Source organism: Tubulanus polymorphus, chromosome 9, assembly GCF_964204645.1.
Source record: "Tubulanus polymorphus chromosome 9, tnTubPoly1.2, whole genome shotgun sequence".
Lineage (NCBI taxonomy): Eukaryota > Metazoa > Nemertea > Palaeonemertea > Tubulaniformes > Tubulanidae > Tubulanus > Tubulanus polymorphus.
This window is the reverse complement of record NC_134033.1, coordinates 14,321,706-14,342,246: the sequence shown is the minus strand read 5'-3', so window position 1 is coordinate 14,342,246 and position 20,541 is coordinate 14,321,706. Positions and strand designations below refer to the sequence as shown.

At 37.8% G+C, this 20,541-nt stretch overlaps 2 protein-coding genes and 1 non-coding gene across 3 annotated transcripts; all 3 read right to left on the bottom strand.

Moving 5' to 3' along the window:
- Positions 1 to 594: 594 nt before the first annotated feature.
- On the bottom strand, positions 595 to 6,989 carry LOC141911437 (myosin catalytic light chain LC-1, mantle muscle-like). Its single transcript, XM_074802458.1, has 5 exons — positions 6,764 to 6,989; positions 2,500 to 2,646; positions 2,195 to 2,362; positions 1,997 to 2,083; positions 595 to 1,436 (listed from the first exon to the last, which is right to left on the bottom strand). Exons 1-5 carry the CDS (start codon positions 6,783 to 6,785, stop codon positions 1,390 to 1,392), a joined length of 471 nt encoding a protein of 156 aa, XP_074658559.1. The 5' UTR covers positions 6,786 to 6,989; the 3' UTR covers positions 595 to 1,389.
- On the bottom strand, positions 4,179 to 4,250 carry Trnad-guc (transfer RNA aspartic acid (anticodon GUC)). The gene has a single exon. It is a non-coding gene; the product is annotated as a tRNA-Asp (tRNA).
- Positions 6,990 to 8,644: 1,655 nt separating the features above from the next.
- Positions 8,645 to 17,073, bottom strand: LOC141911436 (myosin, essential light chain, adductor muscle-like). The gene is made up of 6 exons (XM_074802457.1): positions 16,949 to 17,073; positions 16,000 to 16,027; positions 10,679 to 10,825; positions 10,359 to 10,526; positions 9,831 to 9,917; positions 8,645 to 9,528 (listed from the first exon to the last, which is right to left on the bottom strand). Exons 1-6 carry the CDS (start codon positions 16,949 to 16,951, stop codon positions 9,482 to 9,484), a joined length of 480 nt encoding a protein of 159 aa, XP_074658558.1. The 5' UTR covers positions 16,952 to 17,073; the 3' UTR covers positions 8,645 to 9,481.
- Positions 17,074 to 20,541: the final 3,468 nt, after the last annotated feature.

Genomic DNA, 20,541 nt, shown 5'->3' with positions numbered 1-20,541 from the left:
TCGTTACGGTCGTCGTCGACGGAAGTAAGCTCCACCAAGTCGACTTCCGGTACCAGACAGGTCACCATCATGTCGATAACTGTGTGCGCGTTTTTCGTCGCGTCCATGTTGCCGCATTTGGTCGTTCTGAATCTGATGTCGAATCCGGAATGGGCAGCGTCGCTCGTCGTTCCCTACGAAGTCACGCATAAAATCGTAGTGTTAAACTTTTCGGCGAATTTCTATATATATTTGGTGTCTAGTTCCCAAATCAGAAATACGATTAAGACGATGTTCGTTAAAATTTGCAACGCGGGGCCATCTTTAAAATGAGGGTTGCTGCAGTTCTATTAAACAAGCCAAAATAAGACTGTGCATAATAACACAAAACGTAAATCGGACATCAATTACTTGGACTATTGGGCATTTGATTGGAATAACCATCTATCTAGATGAACCTATAATTCAAACCGTAGCGCTATATGTAACCAATTCGAAGGGATTTCCAAACCTTTATGATTTCAGGAAAAATATCCATTGACCATAAAGAAATAAAGTCAAACAACGTTCCAAATTTCAGGATTAATCAAATGAACTAACATAAGTAATCATGTATTTATCGTGGGGCATTCGCTGCAGGTTTTATTCAGCTTAGTTTGTATACAATACGCCCACTGTGCACGGAGGGCGTTTTTCACGAAAATAGTTGCAATTCATCATTGATCGTTGATCACATAAAATTCGATATGCAAGCACGTGCTGGCATTGACGTAATTAGAAAGAAAACTACAACATACGTATATTATATAAACGAAATCAATACAGGAAATCGAAATATCTGTTTCGGACAGGAAGTTATGAGGAGTATATTCTGATTGGCCTATATAGGACGATGTCGGCGCAAACTAGCCGATCAGCGTTTATGAATTGGCTGACCCGATTCACAATTCTTGTAAGAAACAGAATGTTCCGAAATCCGTATTTCATATAACAAAATATCGCTTTAGAAATACTACATATGATGAAATACTACATAATAATTATAGCAAATGAACAGCCTGACTACTAGTTGAAAATAAAAATCCAGAATTAAGACGAAAACACGTACAATTATTTGTTAGATTTTGCTTGTTTGTTTGTTCTCTCACACGATTGCCTTTTCAAACGTTCTTTCCTTCGTAACAAGAAAAAATAGGAAACAAATCACTCAAGATTGCGTTAGAAACATCGAAATTCCGTGGACCGATCGAGACTGGTCAACTTGAAATATTTAAACATTGGAAATTTGAATTTAAACGGAAGAAATAACTTATAAAACAGAAATTAGTTCACTATGTACATGGAGGGAGGTTTGTGTTGTTTTTTTCTCTTCTCCTTTGTTTCGTTGACTTGGTTGTTTCAATTGTTGTTTTATTTCTTGTCAGGGAACGGTCCAGCCATAACCTTTTTGATGAAATCTGAAAATGCATGAAAATACGTACAGAAAAATAGGCGAGCCGCTACGACTTGTTCGTTCACGAAGATAGATACAGTCGATCATCAATGAAATGCATCTAGAGTCCAATAAGATATTCCAAATGAGCAATTCCAATTGTGTTCAATTTAGAGTAGTCATTGGCTCTATAGGATCTACACTGTGACAATGATTACTATAATACGTTATAAATTCCATAATTCCAAATCTTATGTGTGATATGATGCATATATATGTATTTTGCATAGTGTTGCTTTATATAACAACGAAAAATTAAAGTTCAAGCCTAGTTCTATGAACATTGTGCAATTTGTCTTAGACTTTGGAGTGCATGGTCATTGGATCGCCGGGAGCTCTTCATTATGAAAGTGATTATCATATTGAGTGCATCGTAACTAATATTCATATTCCTAATTTTATGTATTTCAAATATCATATATTCGCATAATGTTGCTCTGCATTGATACGATGACAATACATTTTATTCTAAGGAAACCTAGTGCTATCAACTGTGCGCAAATTGTCAGTCTTTATGTCGCCTACCTGCAAATTTTACGTTACCGTCTATATCTTCATGGGTTTCTGTCCATTGAATAATTGAGTCTACTTCATTGTCGGTAAGACGTTCTCCTAAACACAAACAGTGAATAGATTTATGAAAAAGAATGTGTGATGCCAATATCATGTTAAGGCGACTTGTGGCAAGCGAGGAACCACCAGGGGCGCTACAATTACAGTTACCTAATGACGTAAGCACGTGTCGCATTTCGGCGGATGGAATTAATCCTTGACCCTCTCGATCGAACGTTTTGAACGCTTCGTTGTAGTCGGCGAATGTGCCTTGTTCCAAAGTTTCGCTGATTTCTTTATAGATGGCAAGGAATTCTTCGAATTTATATTGTTTTTCGCCTGCAACAAACATCGATAACAACCGAAAATTTAAAAAAACGACAATACGCAATCGATGAAGATGATTATTGGCCGAAGCTCGAATCTAAGATATCAATAGTTAATTTGCGTATAATTGTTTGGCAATTTGAACTGACCCATTTTTTTCGTGGCTCCAACTTTTATCGACTGGGCTATCGTCGGGTTCAGACCGATACATCGCAGAAGATCACCGACCTTGACCGCGTCGATCATTCCATCGCGACCATCCCAGAAATCGAACAAGTCGAATACATCGCGTACCTCTGAAAACAGTCAGCAAAAAGGGTAAAATCCTAGAATGAAATATCTTATCGGAAATTTCTAATAGTTTTCGAAATTAGAAAAATGTCTATTTTGTCCTTTTTTTGTGAATTGTGATATGAATTAATCTGAATAATTTGACTTAGGTTTAGACCGGTCGGTTTGACTCAAGTCCAAAAGTGTTAGATTGGCTTTAGAAAAAAGATTGTCTCTCCGACCCGTCTTGTGCAAGTCGCGATTGTGCAACTGGCCCCAGCTCTACAGTTGTGAGTTTAATAAGATAAAAACCCACTATCTACAGATTAAAAGAATTAAAAGCAAGAATTTATCTATTCAATCTGAAATATAAATAAGACACGACGTTTCGATCTCATTTGTGAGTTGTAGGATGGACTCATAATTATTGAGAGTCCACGGTTGTGTAGCGACCTCGTGAGTTAGAATGAATTCATTTTCAGATACAGTAGAAGCAAATATAAACCAAGAACTGGGTCATTATTGATCCAGGTTCGGGTTTGAGGCGTGTTTGTTCTAATAAGTGTATCAGTAGTCTACTCATACCGCCGCGGTATCGTATATTCTAAGCTGTTTATTTGGTACGCAATTCGTAGCACCACCAACACACCGCCGTACGAGCACAATCGTACGTATAACGCCAGTATACCCGGATACCACCGGGTAAACGTCGGTTCACCACGAACGCACCATAAAAGGCCGAGTAACGCTGCAGTATACGCCGGGGGTGAGGAAGCGTTATTTTTGACGTTGTATGCGTTATACGCGTTGGTATAGCGGAGTAGACGTGTCGGGTAACACCGATGCTAGTTGCGTGTAACCTTATGATTTATAGAAGACTTATTTTATCTTTACCGGTATGGAGTGTATAGGGCCACTTATTAGCGATATTTGCTAATACGAGGAAATAACAGATGCCCCAGAAACGTTTAGGAATACGTTTGTAATATTCCTTTCCGCAATAGACCCATTAACCGAACTATATACACCAGACACCTATTACTAATCTCAGGTCGTTAAGTTTCATGATCAGATTCTTAATTTCTATGCCCCATCAACATAAAACCATTTTATGTTAATAAGATAAAATCCCACTATTTACAGATTAAAAGAATTTAAAAACAAGAATTTATTTATTAAATCTAAAATATTTAAAAGACACGACGTTTCGATCTCACCCTAGAGATCATCGTCAGGTGTGATGATCTCTAGGGTGAGATCGAAACGTCGTGTCTTTTAAATATTTTAGATTTAATAAATAAATTCTTGTTTTTAAATTCTTTTAATCTGTAAATAGTGGGATTTTATCTTATTATCCGTTCACCACGTTTGAGTGTGGTTATCGTTCCATTTTCTGTTATTTATTAAGAGTTCCTCTATTTCTTGGACCTGCTGGATCCAGTTTAAAAGTTATGAATTAAAGTTGATTTTAGCCGAGTCAAATGTAACTCAGCATTGTAGAACAGCTGGATCCTGAGGTGTAAGAATAAAATCTAACGTATGCAAAATGTGCAAAACTCTCCCTGGCCGGGAATCGAACCCGGGTCTCACACGTGACAGGCGTGGATACTCACCACTATACTACCGAGGATAGGTATTTAACAAGGTTTCGACCAACATTCAGAAAATAAGGAAAGCATGCACACAGAAAATCGTTTCATTTGGCGAATTATGTTTTCTTTGAACGGCCAACATTTCTAGCTGAGACGTGCTACGCAATCTTACAGGATTCAGAAAGATGGTGACATTAGTTGGATTAGTATTTACTTAGGATTTACTTATATATATAATTGTATAATTGATATATAAAGTAATGTATATTGATAGGTTGATATTGTACTAGTTATTGTAAATATCGTTGTACATATATCAAATAACGAAAAGCGTATTTGCATAACCATAATAGATTATATTGACAAGCATTTTGTGTCTATATAATAAACGTGTTGGAAATGTGTGTTTTGTGTTTAATTGGACAAATAGGATTTATAGAAATACATGTAACAGATTTGATTTAGAGCATGTTATCATCTATAGGTCGAGATAAAACACAATTTCCGTGTAAGATGAATGAGTAAAAAATGGCGTAATAAATCCAAGAAATAAAGATGAAATGTTCAGTTAGATGTGAATGAATTCTACGCAGTGTTTCGGCTGTAACGTATCCTATAGCTGTACGCCTGATGATGGCTATCAGATCATAGCCGAGACGTTGCATAAAAATACATCTACATCTAAAATAACTTTTCTTCTTTCATATTTCTTTCATTTATTGTGGGATTTTCTTCCTAATTATCATCCTTGATTATCATTTTCGTTGTTGGAATTGTCTCCGCCCATCTCTCACGTTGCCGATGTCAGAAAATTCAACTACTGCATCGATAAACAATTGCGTAGATGATTATAGAATTCAGGAATTAAAATCGTTTTCTAAAATGTTTACTACGAACTGTGTTTATTCATGTGTTTGTCAGATCATAGACACTGATGTTTCCACTATTGTTACGTACGATCTGCAGACGCTGCGCCATTGTCTGAGTTGCTGTTACAGACCCGGCCCCGGTTCAAAAGTTGTCGGCTATTTTATAAATTCTAGTTGAAATTAGTTCATTCCCAATGTTTTAATTTCGGAAAATCTTAGCCGACGCCGTGGAACTGGATCCTGAAGCCGGATCCAGTGTTATCGATGATAATCGATTACGATCTTAATTTCAATTCTCATGTTTTCCATTGGTCGCAACAGTGATATTTATAACGGACTTTGACTATGATTCGATTTTTTTCCATTTCCATTTCAAAATCATTTTAATTTACTCCTAGTCTCAAATGTATTTTTTCAATCGAAATCCCAAAATGAAATCTATCACTTTCTAATTGATAGGCAAAAAAAAATAAATTGCGTCATTTGTAAAAATGACCAATATTCACCGGTGATTGGGGTGAGTTGTTACAGGTCGTAAGATGATTTGAACAGGAAAGTCGTTTGAAATCATCGAAATTGGAAGGGTTTCCGAGGTCATCATTTTAAGTGTTCCAAAGGGATACTGCTATGATACTGAAATAATGAAATGAGTACCAAAACTCTCGCAAAACTCGGAAACTTTACACGACTAATACTCGCAAACTCGAATCAATACACTTTGTTTGTATGAAATGTATCATTTTTCTCTGAAGCACATCAAGAAAAGGCGGCTAATTTCCCATGAAATCAGGTTCCGACTGACAATCTTTCCGATCATCACCCTTGACCCTTCTTCTCGAAACTATTCCATTCTATGTTGTTTCGTGTAATGAGGTAATCGAAGTTCAAATGCCGCCGTTAGCATTCTATACTCGTGTTGTAACATTAGCGCAAACAGCGGGCAAAGATAATCCTCGTTGAGATTAACATCACAGATGGTACGGATTATCAGGTCTTATCTTTTCAACTCAAGGCTCTCCCGGTTTGAAGCCATCTAATAATCGACGATCAGTGGGCTACCTTACCTCGTATTCTATGATCGAAATTCTTAAACGAATCGTCTTAGGAATGAATCTGTTTTTGTAAAAGCTTTTTCCAGCCTTAAATGATTTTTTCGACTATCTATCGTTTAAACTTATAATTTTTGCAATAGCATGAACATCTCGAAAAATGAAGAACGTTTTAGAGCTAAAAAAGTTTGTTTTTGATATTTGACAAGGTTCGTGTGCTCGTTTGAATTCATGTTTTATCGTGATAAAAAACGAGAAGTCCTTTTCTGTATTTTACGTGTTCGATTATTAATTGAATATTTGTGCATTTCATCTGTTTTCTTAATAGAATGTTTTCAATTTGATTATGTTGATTTGAATTATCATTTTCCAGTTCATCGCGACAATATCTGAAGCTTTTAGTTGGTTTTTAGTTTTCTGATGTTATTGAAGTCATAAAAAATCATTATAAAAATCTTGACCCAATATCACAGTTACTGCAATCTTCTAGAATCTGTTTCACAGGATTCGCATTATATCTAATCTTGGATTCAAATTTAGCTCAGTTTAGTTCATTTGATTATTTCAAAGTCAAATTTTAACTGCGGTGTCTTTTTAGAAAAAAACTGCCCGTTGTTTGATTAATAAACGTACCTTCTAGTTCATCTGCGTCCATTTTTGTTGTGCTTGCTGCGTGGAGATTCCGAGGGTAACTACTGTCGTCTGCTATGCAGCTTCCGGACCGTGACGACACTGATCTCTTCGACTAGAGAGTGGTACTTCACTCCTGACGGCGGTGGCAATCACAAACCGACGTACAGGATAAACCCCTTACAGCGGACAGCTCTGGTGAGTCTATTCAAATCCCGATATCGGGGGTGGTAGACTGCGCTTTCGCATACTGTGAAAAGCTCGCCTCGGAAAAATCGGCGAGAAAGTTTTCCTTTAATTAAAATCAACTCTACTGCGCATGCGCGCTTAAACCGATCTCGTCTCTTCGTAGTTTTCAAGGTCGTTCGAAAAGAGGAACGGATGACGTCATTGCACCCCGTTCCCAGCAGCAACAGCAGCCGCACCGCTGAACTGACGTGAAAAATAAAGCAAGGCTTTGAAGGAAGATTTTTTCGCAACCAGGAAACTAGATAAATTACCGACCCGGGGGAAAGGGTTGTTGTTTAAGAAAATTACTAAAGTACAAAATTTAAAAAAGAACATTTAGTTTGTTATGTCTAAATCGAAGTAAGCCTTCTGTAAACCACTGATCAGATAAATAAAGAGCAGACTCGATACGTAAATTTAAAAATTAATTGAAATATTTAAGCAAATTTGGGTTGAAATTTACCGATACACTGAAAAATTGAAGAATAAAAGCCACAATCAAAGAAAAACAGCAATAGGAATTTGACGTTTCAACTCATATGCTGAGAGGCAATTTCAAAAATTTCAATTATTCGAAATCGAGACCTCGTCTTGTAATTCGTTAAATTAGACAGTGACTCGTCTGCAAAAACCAGCCCGCGATATGGTGAAGCAGTTTCCAAAAGTGATCATCTGCAAAGCCAGAATTTTCTGAAGAATATCATAACTTAACGGCGTTCGAAGTTCAAATCTATACTTAGAAGATAGCCGCAATATATCACGTATTGTAAGCGAGCTAACAGTGTCGGTATGCGCTATACGAAATGCGTATTTAGGTAAGCAAACCGTGCGCTGGATAAGAACAGGTATAAGACTGTATTCTCTACTCGGCCGGGGTGAAGCTTACGAACGCAGCCGGAGCCAAATCGATGTTGATCGCGGCGAGAAAGAAAGATTGATGATGCAGAATGAATTTCGCCTGTTGTTGCTGTTGTTGAAAAAAAACACACGAGCTCACGAGGAAAAGAATATGGCGGTGGAAAAAGAACCCCTAGCATTACTCTAAACCTCACGGGCATCCCCCAAGGGGATAATAGTGCCCTTTTCGAGTAATCTAATGATAACAATTATAGTCCGATAATTTTTAGATCATAGATAAAAGTTGTCTTTAACTTTTTATTTTTTAACTATTATTCAGCGCATCCCGAGTGTGATACGATATATAGCAGCACTGCTTCAAAGCTTATGAAAGGACTGCTTCAGGTCATATACCAATGAGAACCTAACTTTGCTTCGCTATGCATACTTCTTAATCTTTACTCTTGATCATAAAGCTTAAAAATTGATACCTTGTTTCTCCTTACTGCAGAGCTTTAAAGTTGGCCTATCTACTCTGTGCATTACTGTTTAATATCAAGATCAGGTTGACCATAACAGCTACCGGTGTTGTAGAAATGAACTGATTACAAAATTTCATTGCAGTTTACAAAATTACCCGGCCGATTCGAAGAAACAAGGTATCATTTTCTATAGCCTAAAACTGACAGCCTTTGATTTGTCATAGAAGGCAGTCAAAATTTGCAGACGTCGCCATTTTGTACGCGAATTAACCATCTTGACTGGTACAACAGAAAATAGAACGATTCATAGAAAATGTGAAATAGAAAGTTATCAAGATGATTTTTGGGACATCCGCAGGTTTTATTTCCAATGAAATATATGTGTATATATACGCCGCCTGTGCACAGAGGGCGCTGGTGTGTAAAAATAGTTCCTCAGATATTTAAGTATCGTTGACGCGAGCACGCGCTCGCATTATACGTACGGAAACAATACGTCGTAAAAAGAGATTTGATATTAACGTAAAACTCAAATTATTAATACTTTCATCGCTTAGAAATATAACAATAAATATATATATTAACCACGCCACACAAAACATGTAGAATCCCGGTGTAAAATTTTGCTGTCGATTTGATTTGAAAGTTGTTGTTGCCGCTCTGTCACGAGTATTAACAAGAGTAATAAAGATGTTACTAATAATACTGAGATTGCCATAATCCAAACATAAAGATCAAAATGCCAACACCCTGTTCACACAGTTGGAAAAAGCCTTCGTCGTCGATGATGTTGCGAGGTGTTGTCACTATAAGGCCTGCTGTATTTATAGGCTGCATCGTTCAAAACGTTCATTCCGATTGAATTTCATGATTTTTAAAACATTTGAAGGCGGTATTCGTAAATCCAAAAAGCAAAAACTTAACGCACTCTAGTGGTTTGAAATCCGTTCAGCAACTATACATAGCGAACGCGATGTTAACGTCCTTCTTCTTCCTCGAAATTCCAACTCCATGAAGCGGCCATTTTGTCCCAGTCCCGAACAATAAGATTGTAGATGATCCAGCGATATTCCAAAATTCGATGAGAGCGATTCGTTCCACCGCGAAATGAGATGAGTACATAATTTGAGGTTTATCCAATATCAGTTTTTGTTCTTCTTGAAGATCGAGTTGCCTATTTCTTGTCTGGGAAAGGACCGGCCATGATTTTCTTGATGAAGTCTGAAAAAGAGAAACATAGTAATGTCTCGTTATTCAGCATATGGCTCCGCAAACCAGACATACGTAATAGGATCATATATTGCAGTTTTCAATGGTAATAAAATCCCGTCTAAGATTGATAACAATGTAATCCGAAAATTATCCTATGAGTTATAGTTCATTCCACTGTTCGGCTAACTACAGTATATCTGGAGAGTCATCTCCAATTATACTTAGGAATACTTTGTGTGGGATTTAATACTATCGTCACAACACGAACAGTGGGCGTTTCATTGAGCGATTATCATGTTCTCGATACTGACCGGCATATTTAACATTTCCATCAATATCTTCATGAGTTTCCGTCCATGTGATCACATTGTCTATATCTTTATCCGTTAATCGTTCGCCTGTAGACAAAAAATGAATGGAATACACATCCAGGTAAAATGAAAAGATAGTGGCACCGGAGTTCCGAGATGTGGGGAAAAAGAACATATCTTTTAGATATATGACAATTATAAGGAAGGTAAATCGTATTAAAAGACAGGTATATTACTTGATTTGCCGGTAATGCGATATAGTAAGCAAAAATTGGCAAACTAGACCTTTAGAGTAAACAAGATTCGTAAGACCTGAATAAACAAGTTTTCCTTCGACAGGATGCAATCTAGTGTAATTTCCCTCAAAGGTGTCTTTTAATCTTGATAAATATTTCGTTTTTAATCTTTTTCGACATTTTTCCACGTCTGGGTGTGGCTATTCTACTACTTATAGTGTCAGCGATTTGGAACGTCCGGAAACGACTTATGTGATTCACATTTTGCGAAGTGGAGACTCGAAATACTTACCGAGAGATGTTAACACGTGTCGCAATTCTGCGGAGGATATCAAACCAAGGCCTTCTCTGTCAAAGGTTTTGAAAGCTTCGTTGAAGTCTGCGAAAGTTCCGGTATCGGTTGCACCACCGAGCTCTTTGTATATTGGAAGGAACTCTTCAAATTTGTATTGTTTTTCTCCTGAAATGACGAAGTTTGCATAATTAATATACAGAACAGGTTTAAAACCGTCTCGAGTAAATCACAAAATGGAGATAATATCTTGCATAACTTTGATAGTTATGTAGTTAATGAGGTCATTGAGGATGAGGGCTGCATAGGACAAGGCGTACCCATCTTTTTCGTTCCACCATGTTTCAAGGCTTCCTCGTTCGTCGGGTTCAGGCCGATACATCGGAGAAGGTCGCCGACCTTGAAAGCGTCGATCATTCCATCGCGACCATCCCAGAAATCGAATAAGTCGAATACGTCACGAACGTCTAGAAATATACAACGAATATCACACATCTTAATACAAATGATTACAATGTGGCCATACTGTAACTCCCTCCGCCCTATCAGCTCATCAGTTCTTCCTGGAGGGTCCTTCTCGTACATAAGCAATGCCCAAAATCTCACAAACGAATTGAGCACGTCGGACTGCCTCCAATGCATGCCTCTAAAGTTTAGGAAAAATATCTAATTTTTTAATGGACCCAACTTCTGCGACTTATTCATAGTTTCGCTGATTTCTTAGACTTGTTCGTTTACAGATTTGCTATTTCTCATCTTCTTGAGAGGTATGAGGGCGGTTGGGACCGGTTCGTTAATTATCCAAAGAAAGCTTCATTATTCTATCGAATGTCATTATATCCGCAAACTAGTTGAAGTTGGATTTTAGCAATAATGATAATGAAAATTATTGACCATGACTCTTGATATCCTAATAACGGGATTTGGCTGGGAATGATGGTGTATGTGAGTGTAGGCCTATATGTGCGAGCGATCATCTAGGGTTGTTTACATATCACCGCTGGGAGAAGGGATGCTATATTTTATCGTATGAAGAATAAATTCCTCCGAACTTCGGTTACCGCTGTCTTATACTGTGGTGTAAGATATAAATAAATGTTGATGATTCAACGTTGGCAATGTTGCAGGCAAACAGAATGTTCCGTACATCGTGTTTACCCGCATATCATACCGCCGCCGTAGGGATACGAATATGCTTTTCACAAACCACTGTCGGGATTGAGAAAATAATCTCGCATATATCTAAATACTTATTCAGCATCGGAAAAATTGGGAGAAATTGTTAAGATATTTTCGGTTTTGGAAATGCTTTTAGTGGCTACTTAATGATTTTTCGTAGCCCGACAACTCACTGCTGGCCACCTATTAGTCCTCCATTCCATTATGTCTATATGTTTATCAAGTTTATCTATGGTATTCAGCTGCACCTATCATATGTAACATTCTTTTCACTACTAACCCTACACAATAGCCACAGACATATTGAGACATATTTATACTATCGAGAAAGAGGAGTTTTTAAAAATCTTTTCTCATTTCAATTGGAAGTAGAACCGCGTGCGTTGAAGTCATATACATTCGCTTATGAGGTATTTCAGAGTGAAGATGCTGCGCTTTATTTTTAGCAAAGAATTTTTAAAAATACGGCTGTATGCCTCATCGCGATCTAAGTTTCCAGCATTCAAGCGCACCGGAAACTGACCCTGGCGCCACTTATCGGTGATCGGCTAAACTAAAAGTTCACCGACTTACCGACCCTACGGACATCTTGTGGGAATTCGATGAACTAAAATGAAATTCGATGAACTAAAAGTAGCCGCGGAAATGTACTCATACGCCACCTAGTGTACTACCGACGCGATAGCTTGCTTATTAGTTATAGGGATGATGTGTAAACGATTCGCAAGATGGCACCGTAGTATTCGCTTCAAAAAGTGAATGTACGTCGGCCTCCATTATAGGCGAAAATACATTATTTTCTAGTTTTCAGGCCCCTTAACTAATTATGTACAACGAAAATTTTGAAAACAATTGAAACTATACGCGATATGTGTGTTTTTTTGTTAATCGAGTACGGTAGGTATCGCCATTGAGCAACATTTCAATGCGATTTTTAAAGGCATACTCAAAATTCTGAAACAATTAAAACTATACCCGAAATGGATGATTATTATTCTTTTTTATCGCCACTGAGCCACAGGCCGAATACATTATACAATTTGGATAATGAGTTACGTAGTGAGCCTGTAGTAGGTTAGATATATTATAAATAACTGCTCTACGTTTATTACTTGACTAACAGTGCGAGTTATCACGTTTTGCTGCAATATACACATACACGTGGTTACCGTTCGTTAAATCGATCGTCGGTCCGTGCTGTTAATTACCAACTTATAACTGACCGTCAGACGAGCTCGTCGATTGGTTACAGCTGTCGGCGCGCTCTAAAACAGTGATTCACAACACCGGTATGTTTGTACGGTTAACACGAAACGACGTGGACCCGATAGCGGGTATATATTACTACGGCTCGTGTTAGATCCCTGCCGTACATATTTCGTATCGACCAGAAAATTTGAAGGTTCTACAAAATTCTGCCAAAATCTATCCAGCAATACGATCGTAACTTAATGATGTAAAACGAAAAAAAAGTTGTCTGGTCGTTGAAATAAATTATTCAACGATGGTTGCTCTACGAGCACTTTCTCACCAGAGGATATGAACTCGTGGGTTTAAATGTACGGGAAAAGTTCAAAGAGAGGATCTCATTAAAAGACCGAAGCCTAAAGCTCAATTCTTAACATCTGTAAAATAATTCAGTGAAATAAAAATTGATACTAGAATTTACGGCATTCAATGAATGGAAATGTACTGACTACAATTTGACGGAATTGATATTGAAATATGTTCGGTGTTAAATGAGCGCCATCTGCTGGCGGTTTATATACGTATTCTTCTTTTATATACAATTATATTATGACAGACGTTTAGACGAAAAAAAGCAACAGCGAAACATGCCAGAGCATCCCGAGAGATAAAAGTGTTTAGCGCCAACGAATCGACGTACTCGTGGCTGCGAGCGCGCGGTGTGGTGTAGGGGGAGCATTATAATGTACCAATTATGGATATGTTTAGAGTTTATACGTTTACTAAGCATAGCTCTGGCGCGCAGTAACCCTATACCACAGACCTGTAACAATAATACAACGAGAAGGTGGTGCAGTGTGCTCGCTGGTACCGATATCGCCGCGCCAAGGTTTGAAGAATATATATCACCTATCCATCGACTTATTTATGCGCGGTATATGTTTATGCAACATGTTTATCAAACATTTGTATGCTCGATTCAAGGCCCCAGCTGCCCCCTGCCCTTCTGCAGTCAGAAATACATATAACCATGTACATCACAACACGGATGTTAGAATTTCTTTTTAGTATCGAGTTACTTTTTTATCCTTATCCCATATTTTTATAATAATGTCCTACAATTTAACATCTTAATGAAATAAATTTCCATTCCATTCTATTATATGCTGATATCAATTTCTCCCCGATTCAACATTCAAATTAAAAGAAAAGAAATCAATACGAACAGTCTTTACGAACAGTGTATAATAATCAGAATTTTGGGGGAATCACAAGGTTGTATATTATCTACATTCCAATCGAATATGTATCTGAGCTTGGAAACTTTCCGAAGCTGACCAAAACATCTTCCTTGAAACAGTTCAATGAACGATGTAGCTTATATTTTCTAACTGATACAATTTCGATTATCTCGAAACTCGAAGAATGATGCATCTACAAATTACACTTTTATTTTACGGCCGCGTTGGAAATTGTTGCCAACTGAATTCGAAAATTGAAGATGTAAAAAAAGTCTTTCAGCGCTTGGCAAATTATCGATAAGATATTTCTTAAACTCTTAAACTTACGAAAACGCTTTCAGACGCGGAAAGAAAATAAATTTCATTGTAACATTATCAAATCGGTGAATGAGAGAGAGAGAGAGGAGAGAGAGTGAGTGAGAGGGGCAGACTTTGAAGGGCTGATTGACATCGGGTTTGATGCATCATGCTCGCGTCGCTATCAGGTGCAAATACACCGGTTTAAGGTTACGAGGGCTCATTCGTCATTCCCGCTATACACATTACTATAACCTATACGAAGAATGCTCGGCACTTTACTCTCTCTCTCTCTCTCTGCGGAACGAATGAAAGTCAATCATCATCGATATGAATGAAGTTGTTTTAACGTTAAATTGAACACATGTATTACGCACGTACGCGCCATCGCCGGTAACTATCGGTTTTACGTTACGCTAAACCGTACCTGGATTTGTTTTTTGATCAAGTCTAGCAGACGCGCTTCGATATCATACCGCTATCTACGTATCGATACGCGACCTACTGCGTCTCAAACCAACGGAAATCGAGAAATTTAGCTTCTTTCTGGGGGATCCGCCATTAATTATGACGCATGTTTTAAAGGAAAAAATGTTCTACAAACCAATCAAAAGAAAGACTATTTGAAAACTAGATTTGTAAAGGTTAACGCGGTTCTAAAGTCGTTAGTTTCAAATTCGAACTAACGAATGAGCGTCAATTAAACGTATGTGCAAAGCAAGGCCTTCGCTAAATCATCGCCAGGAAAAAATACAATGCCTATATATGTTTCGTTTCGTAATAATCGGTGTATGTCAATCAGAATAATGCTGAATGCAGAACAGAAATAATTTGGCATCGAAAGGAATCTTTGAGAAAAAATGCGCGTATAGTTTATTCAAAGGAGTGAAAACTGTTCGCTATCAAAGCCCGCGGCGCGAGTATATTGATAAGTTTATAGATCTTTCCGCAACGAAAAACCGCTTTGAAGAAGATAAAATACGTCGTTGAAGTTTTGCTTATGTAACACTCGATTTCGATTCGAGATTTGACGCCGTTTTTTATATATAGATACATATAACAGAGTTTCAGTGTATCATGAAGCCCGTAAAAAGGCCCCGAAATAAGTTGTATTTATTCGCGGAGAGATGAAAGCGTCTAGGTGTGCGGTCGTATTGTATTTCTTAAAACTAAGAGAAGTTTGTTGTTAGACAAGCCGTCACGGCTTCTGAAGTGAAGATAAACGGTTACTTTTCATCTCCGTAACATAACATACAGACCTACCCTTCTGCGATATGCTGATTTTATATTTCTCGATATTCGATATGAGGGGGGCTAGTTTTAGAACGATTTTCCTACACTGGCTTGCGTAGATTTATTAAAACTATTTCGGTTCGGTTGTAAGGTAATAGTAAGATGTAGAACTATGTTTGGCTACACGATGCACTCACTGACCGGTTCATTCGCTTTTAGTTACCGCGAACCTGAGAACCGTTAGTGTTAATCGACGTAGCGTATCATTATCCAACTTTTAAAGTCTCAAAGAATTTCCCCCTTTTATACAAAATTGACTTTTCACCCTCACCATCAACAGTTACATTTTCCACTTTCAGTTATGGAGTTTTCCTCAGTTTTTTCTCAAATTTTCTTCGGTTTTATTTTTCATTTCTTAACTCATTTCTATGTGTTTGATGTTATACGTAGTTAAGACCCTTATTTCAATATGTTTCCAGAATGTTTCCTTTTCATGTACTTACCATCAATTTCGTCAGCTGATAAGTCTGCCTGTAAAGAGATAAGATAACCCGAATGTATCGACTTTTTGCAAAAGAATTGTGAATAGCAATTCAATTTTACTGAACAAACACCTCAGGAAATGTTTGGCTGCGTGTACATGACTGAATATTTGAAAAACTCTACCTATGAGTACATATTATACAAATTGAAAGAAAGTGAGTTGAAATACGAACTTATCGCTTTTCGGAATCAGAGATTGTGAGGAATTTATTCAAATCAACCACGCTCTGTTGTGGTTCTCTTACACGTATAGAATGGTTAGATATGATCTAAGTATGGCTTTCTCAGAACATCAAATTCAGCTCAAAACGCATATAATTTGTTGAAAAAGAATTTGTCTCCCGCTACATTCGCGTATCCTGTAACAGCTACTTAACAGGGATATGTTTGCGAGATTAGGCGGATTAAAGGATTCAGATTATCCGGATTCGGTTGCCATGCGGATTAGCTGGCTGCTTCGAGATAGCTTTCCGAAGTTCCGACATTTTATTTCGCATATTTTGAAAACGCAGGAAAAATGAAACTGATAATTCTTTTAGACTATACAAGAAATAATGGACCCATTGTTATTTCGATGGATGGAAAATGTAAGATAAAAACCCATGATCTGCAATCTAATTACCTTAAAATGAAATCCCAAGGGAAATGCAAGAAAGAAGACAATAATTTTACAAACAAAAATGTTCTTAAGACTTTCAAATAAATGACTTGGTAAATAGAAAAGAAAATCTTCTCAAACGATTTGATAGATTATTGCATAAAGAAAGTACTTATTCTTGAAGAAATTCATTTCGAATAGACAGAAAGAAACCTTTAAAAGTTTCTTCTATTCTTAAAAACATTAATTGAATTCATCGCGAATGAAAATGATAACGAAATAAATTTCAGTACAGATGAAAACGTGCTTACCATTTTATGTATCTATCCGAGTTCCTTCAACAGAGAAGTACTGATGTCTATGCCGTACTGTGATATCTCTTCGTCTTACCGGAATGATAAGAATTTTATGCTCCACCTTGCGACACCAGAGGGCGTCGTTCGGACCTCCTCGGACTCGTCCACGATATCGAAAAGGGGTTGTAGATTGCGCGGTTGATAATGCGTCGATATTCAAGGCTACGCGTCTGCGTCAGGGACCGGACCGCCCGAGTACGAAATTCGAGGGCAGACGTTTTTTGCGAATCGCCGGCGGGCGGATTTACCGGCGCGTCGACGAACGCGGTGTCGTCTGTCGGGGGCGTGGGATGCTGCGATCCCTACCGTTCGCGGATGAAACGATCGGGTGCTGTTTACAAAGGAAACTCCGTCTCTGAAATTTGATCCTGGATTCACCGCTCGCGATCTGACTCCTATACGGCGCGCGTGCTGTAGCTAATATTATAATGTATACCTATATACTATATTTATCAAAGATATATACTGGTGTACACCTCTAGTGTTGAGAACAGAGAATTCTACGCAGCGATAAAATCATTATTTCGCAATAAAAACTATGCTATAAAGATACACTTTAAACGTGGTCTGTGTTTCTGCGGGATGAACAACGAAATTCTTTAACTACAATAAAAGCAAAAAGAATCTGCAACGTGGTTCCTCAATTTCATATCGAAATGTGTGAAATACTTCTAAAATTTTAATCGGTAATTCAGTAAATTTCTAGGCCCGACGAGAAGAGTTTACGGGACGGTTTTGATGGTCGGTTCGATTCCCGAAGAAATGACGTCACGCGTCACAAATTAAGGCGGGTTCGAACCCCATCCCAAAATACCGCGACGTTCATTTCCGGTTTACATGCAGCCACCCGATCCTTAACAGGATTTGATAATCTCCATGTTCCATGTTTTGCGGCATTCGTCTTTCGACAAACATGATTTTAACATGCTATACATGATTTTAACATGCTTATACATCTGGGGCAGGTTGCATAGTCATGGCTTAGACTTAAGACCAGTCTAAGACCAACTTAGTTCTATAGCCAATCTAACAACTTAAGACCAGTCTTAAGATTTAAGACCCTTTTTGGACTTAAGTCACGACTGTGCAACTGGCCCCCGAATCATTAATCGATGATCATGTAGACATACGTTGTATAAAAGACACCCAGTTTGTGTATTTTGGTAGTTGGAAATAAGGCCCCAGTCTTTTCTTTTATGTGGTCGCTATGTATCAATAATTCATAGATACGTTGTACTTTGTACGTAGAAGAAGCAAAGATTTGATAAAGCCGGCTGCTTATGATGAACGGCTATCTATTCCAGGAATCTGTGAGAAATATTCGCCGTTGCTGCTGCTATAGGACGTTATTTTTATACCCCCGGAGAGTGAGAGAGAGGGAGAGAGGGAAAGAACAAAAAGAGCTATCGAGATATAGATATGGATACGCTGTATATTATAGACTTCACCTGTTCTCTCATATTTAATGCTTTCGTATAGAAATCCATATATCATGAATGTATAGATATTCAGCATACGTAAGAACTATATCTAGGTTTGGTTAAAAGATTAATTTACAAATATTTCACTGCTATTTTGCACTCGCAAAGAAATTCGTAACTCGGTGGATATTCAGTGTAAAAAGGCTACGAATAGATTTCTCGATATTTCAAATTAGAATCGACGTTAAACATACCGACCAAAGCCCTATATCTGTACTTCTATTTCCGATTTCAAAATCAAACCCTTTCTTTCGCTATATCTGTACTTCGATTTCCGATTTCAAAATCAAACCCTTTCTTTCGCTCCCGGTAGGTGTAGTGGGTTCGTAAGGGAAACGCAAATTTTGATGACGATTCCGTTAGAAATACATTTTTGGTTCTTTGAAAAGGGGGGATTTAAGTATTGACGTATTCTGTGAAGAAAAGTGAAACTAAAAGCTCGCTAAAAAGGATGGCCAAAGGTCAATGGCCTTTTGCATGAATCCTAAAGCATCGGGAAATGAATCAAATTTATCTTAATAATGAAACCGACGGTTACGATCAGTTATGGCGCAGTTTCTGTTTTGCCCACCTCTCCGCGTGGAATATTGTTCTTGCGTGCCGCCATGTTTATCATATACAGGTATGCCATCAGCAGCAGCGGCAGCAGCAGCGCATAATATATGCAGCATCATAAAGCTAGTACTCGGGTACAGGTAAAACATGTTTATATACGTGTGCGTGTTTATTTTTGCTATTATTAGCCTTTAATGTAATGGCACCTGTGCCGACATCATAAGTGCACCAGGCCCTCTGAAATACATGCGCATTTATCGCTAGATGATAAAATCGAGAAATTTCCACCGTCTCCGTTTATATCATTTATTCTATTCTATTGCACGATTATTATTTTTTCTTCTCTTCAAAACTGCTAAATGTCAAATGAAAAATTCATTTTATTGCGCGAAAATTCTTGTTTTCTTCTGTTTAAACTGTTAAATGAACAATTCATTCTTTTCTTGTTTTTTCTTCCTCATAAACTGTTCGATGAAAACGTCAAAATTGCTAAGAAGAACGCGGGCAATGACGCCTCCGCGACGGTTGTACCCATTGAAATTCGGTACATCTACGAGCGATTATCTCAACGGTTGAGATAATTGCTCGTTGATTGCACTGAGACCCAAGGATCTGCACTGAATATACGTTACATTTCTGCGCGGTTCCTAGCCTTAGCCTGACATGAATTTCTTACTTAAACGAAACAAATATACTACGTAGGATTGCATTTCGTCCTTACCGACCAAAAAGGTCGGATTTGTCGGGCCAGAAGCTCCTGAACACAGTGGAACCTCCTTAACACGAGACGGCTTATTACGAAACTCGCTGGTTAACTATGAGTGTCGTATGTCCGTCTAAATGTAGTGCAAATCACTGGTAAAAAATCAGTTTCATTCGAACACGAAAAATTTGTGAAAACGATGAAAATTGATGGTCCGGCCCTATATGTCTCATTTCCCTAGTATATCAGTGCAAATGAATGAATAGATTTCTAAAAATGAATATTTCATAATATATCTGTATCACGGACATATTGGCACACCTATTAGCGAGAAATTTACGATGGATTTCATGTTATTCTCGTTTATATGAATAATTCCCTATTGCCCCAAGTACTAGTTCGTATCAACGAGGTTCCACTGTACAAACTGAATACTTGAATTATCAATCTTAGAAAACACAGGTAAAAACGACTTGGATCTGAGAACGTTTTCTGAATACGTGCAGCCAGTAACGTACCTCATCTTGAACACGTTGTTCTAATATTTTCGGGTCGGAAAACGTGTTTTTCAGCGGTGAGTATTTTGTAGAATCGTTGTTTTATCAGCAGCCGTAAAACGTTTGCTATTAATCATCATCATACGTCGACGACCGCAGGCAACGTTGACGCTTACGGAGTAAGCGAAAGATGAACAAGAAAACTAACTTGAAAGTTTATGTAGAAATAACACATTGCGTAATGTTGTCGACAATAAATAATGTGATGTAGATATTATCGATAAAGTTATTGTGGGTATGAATATATCGGTA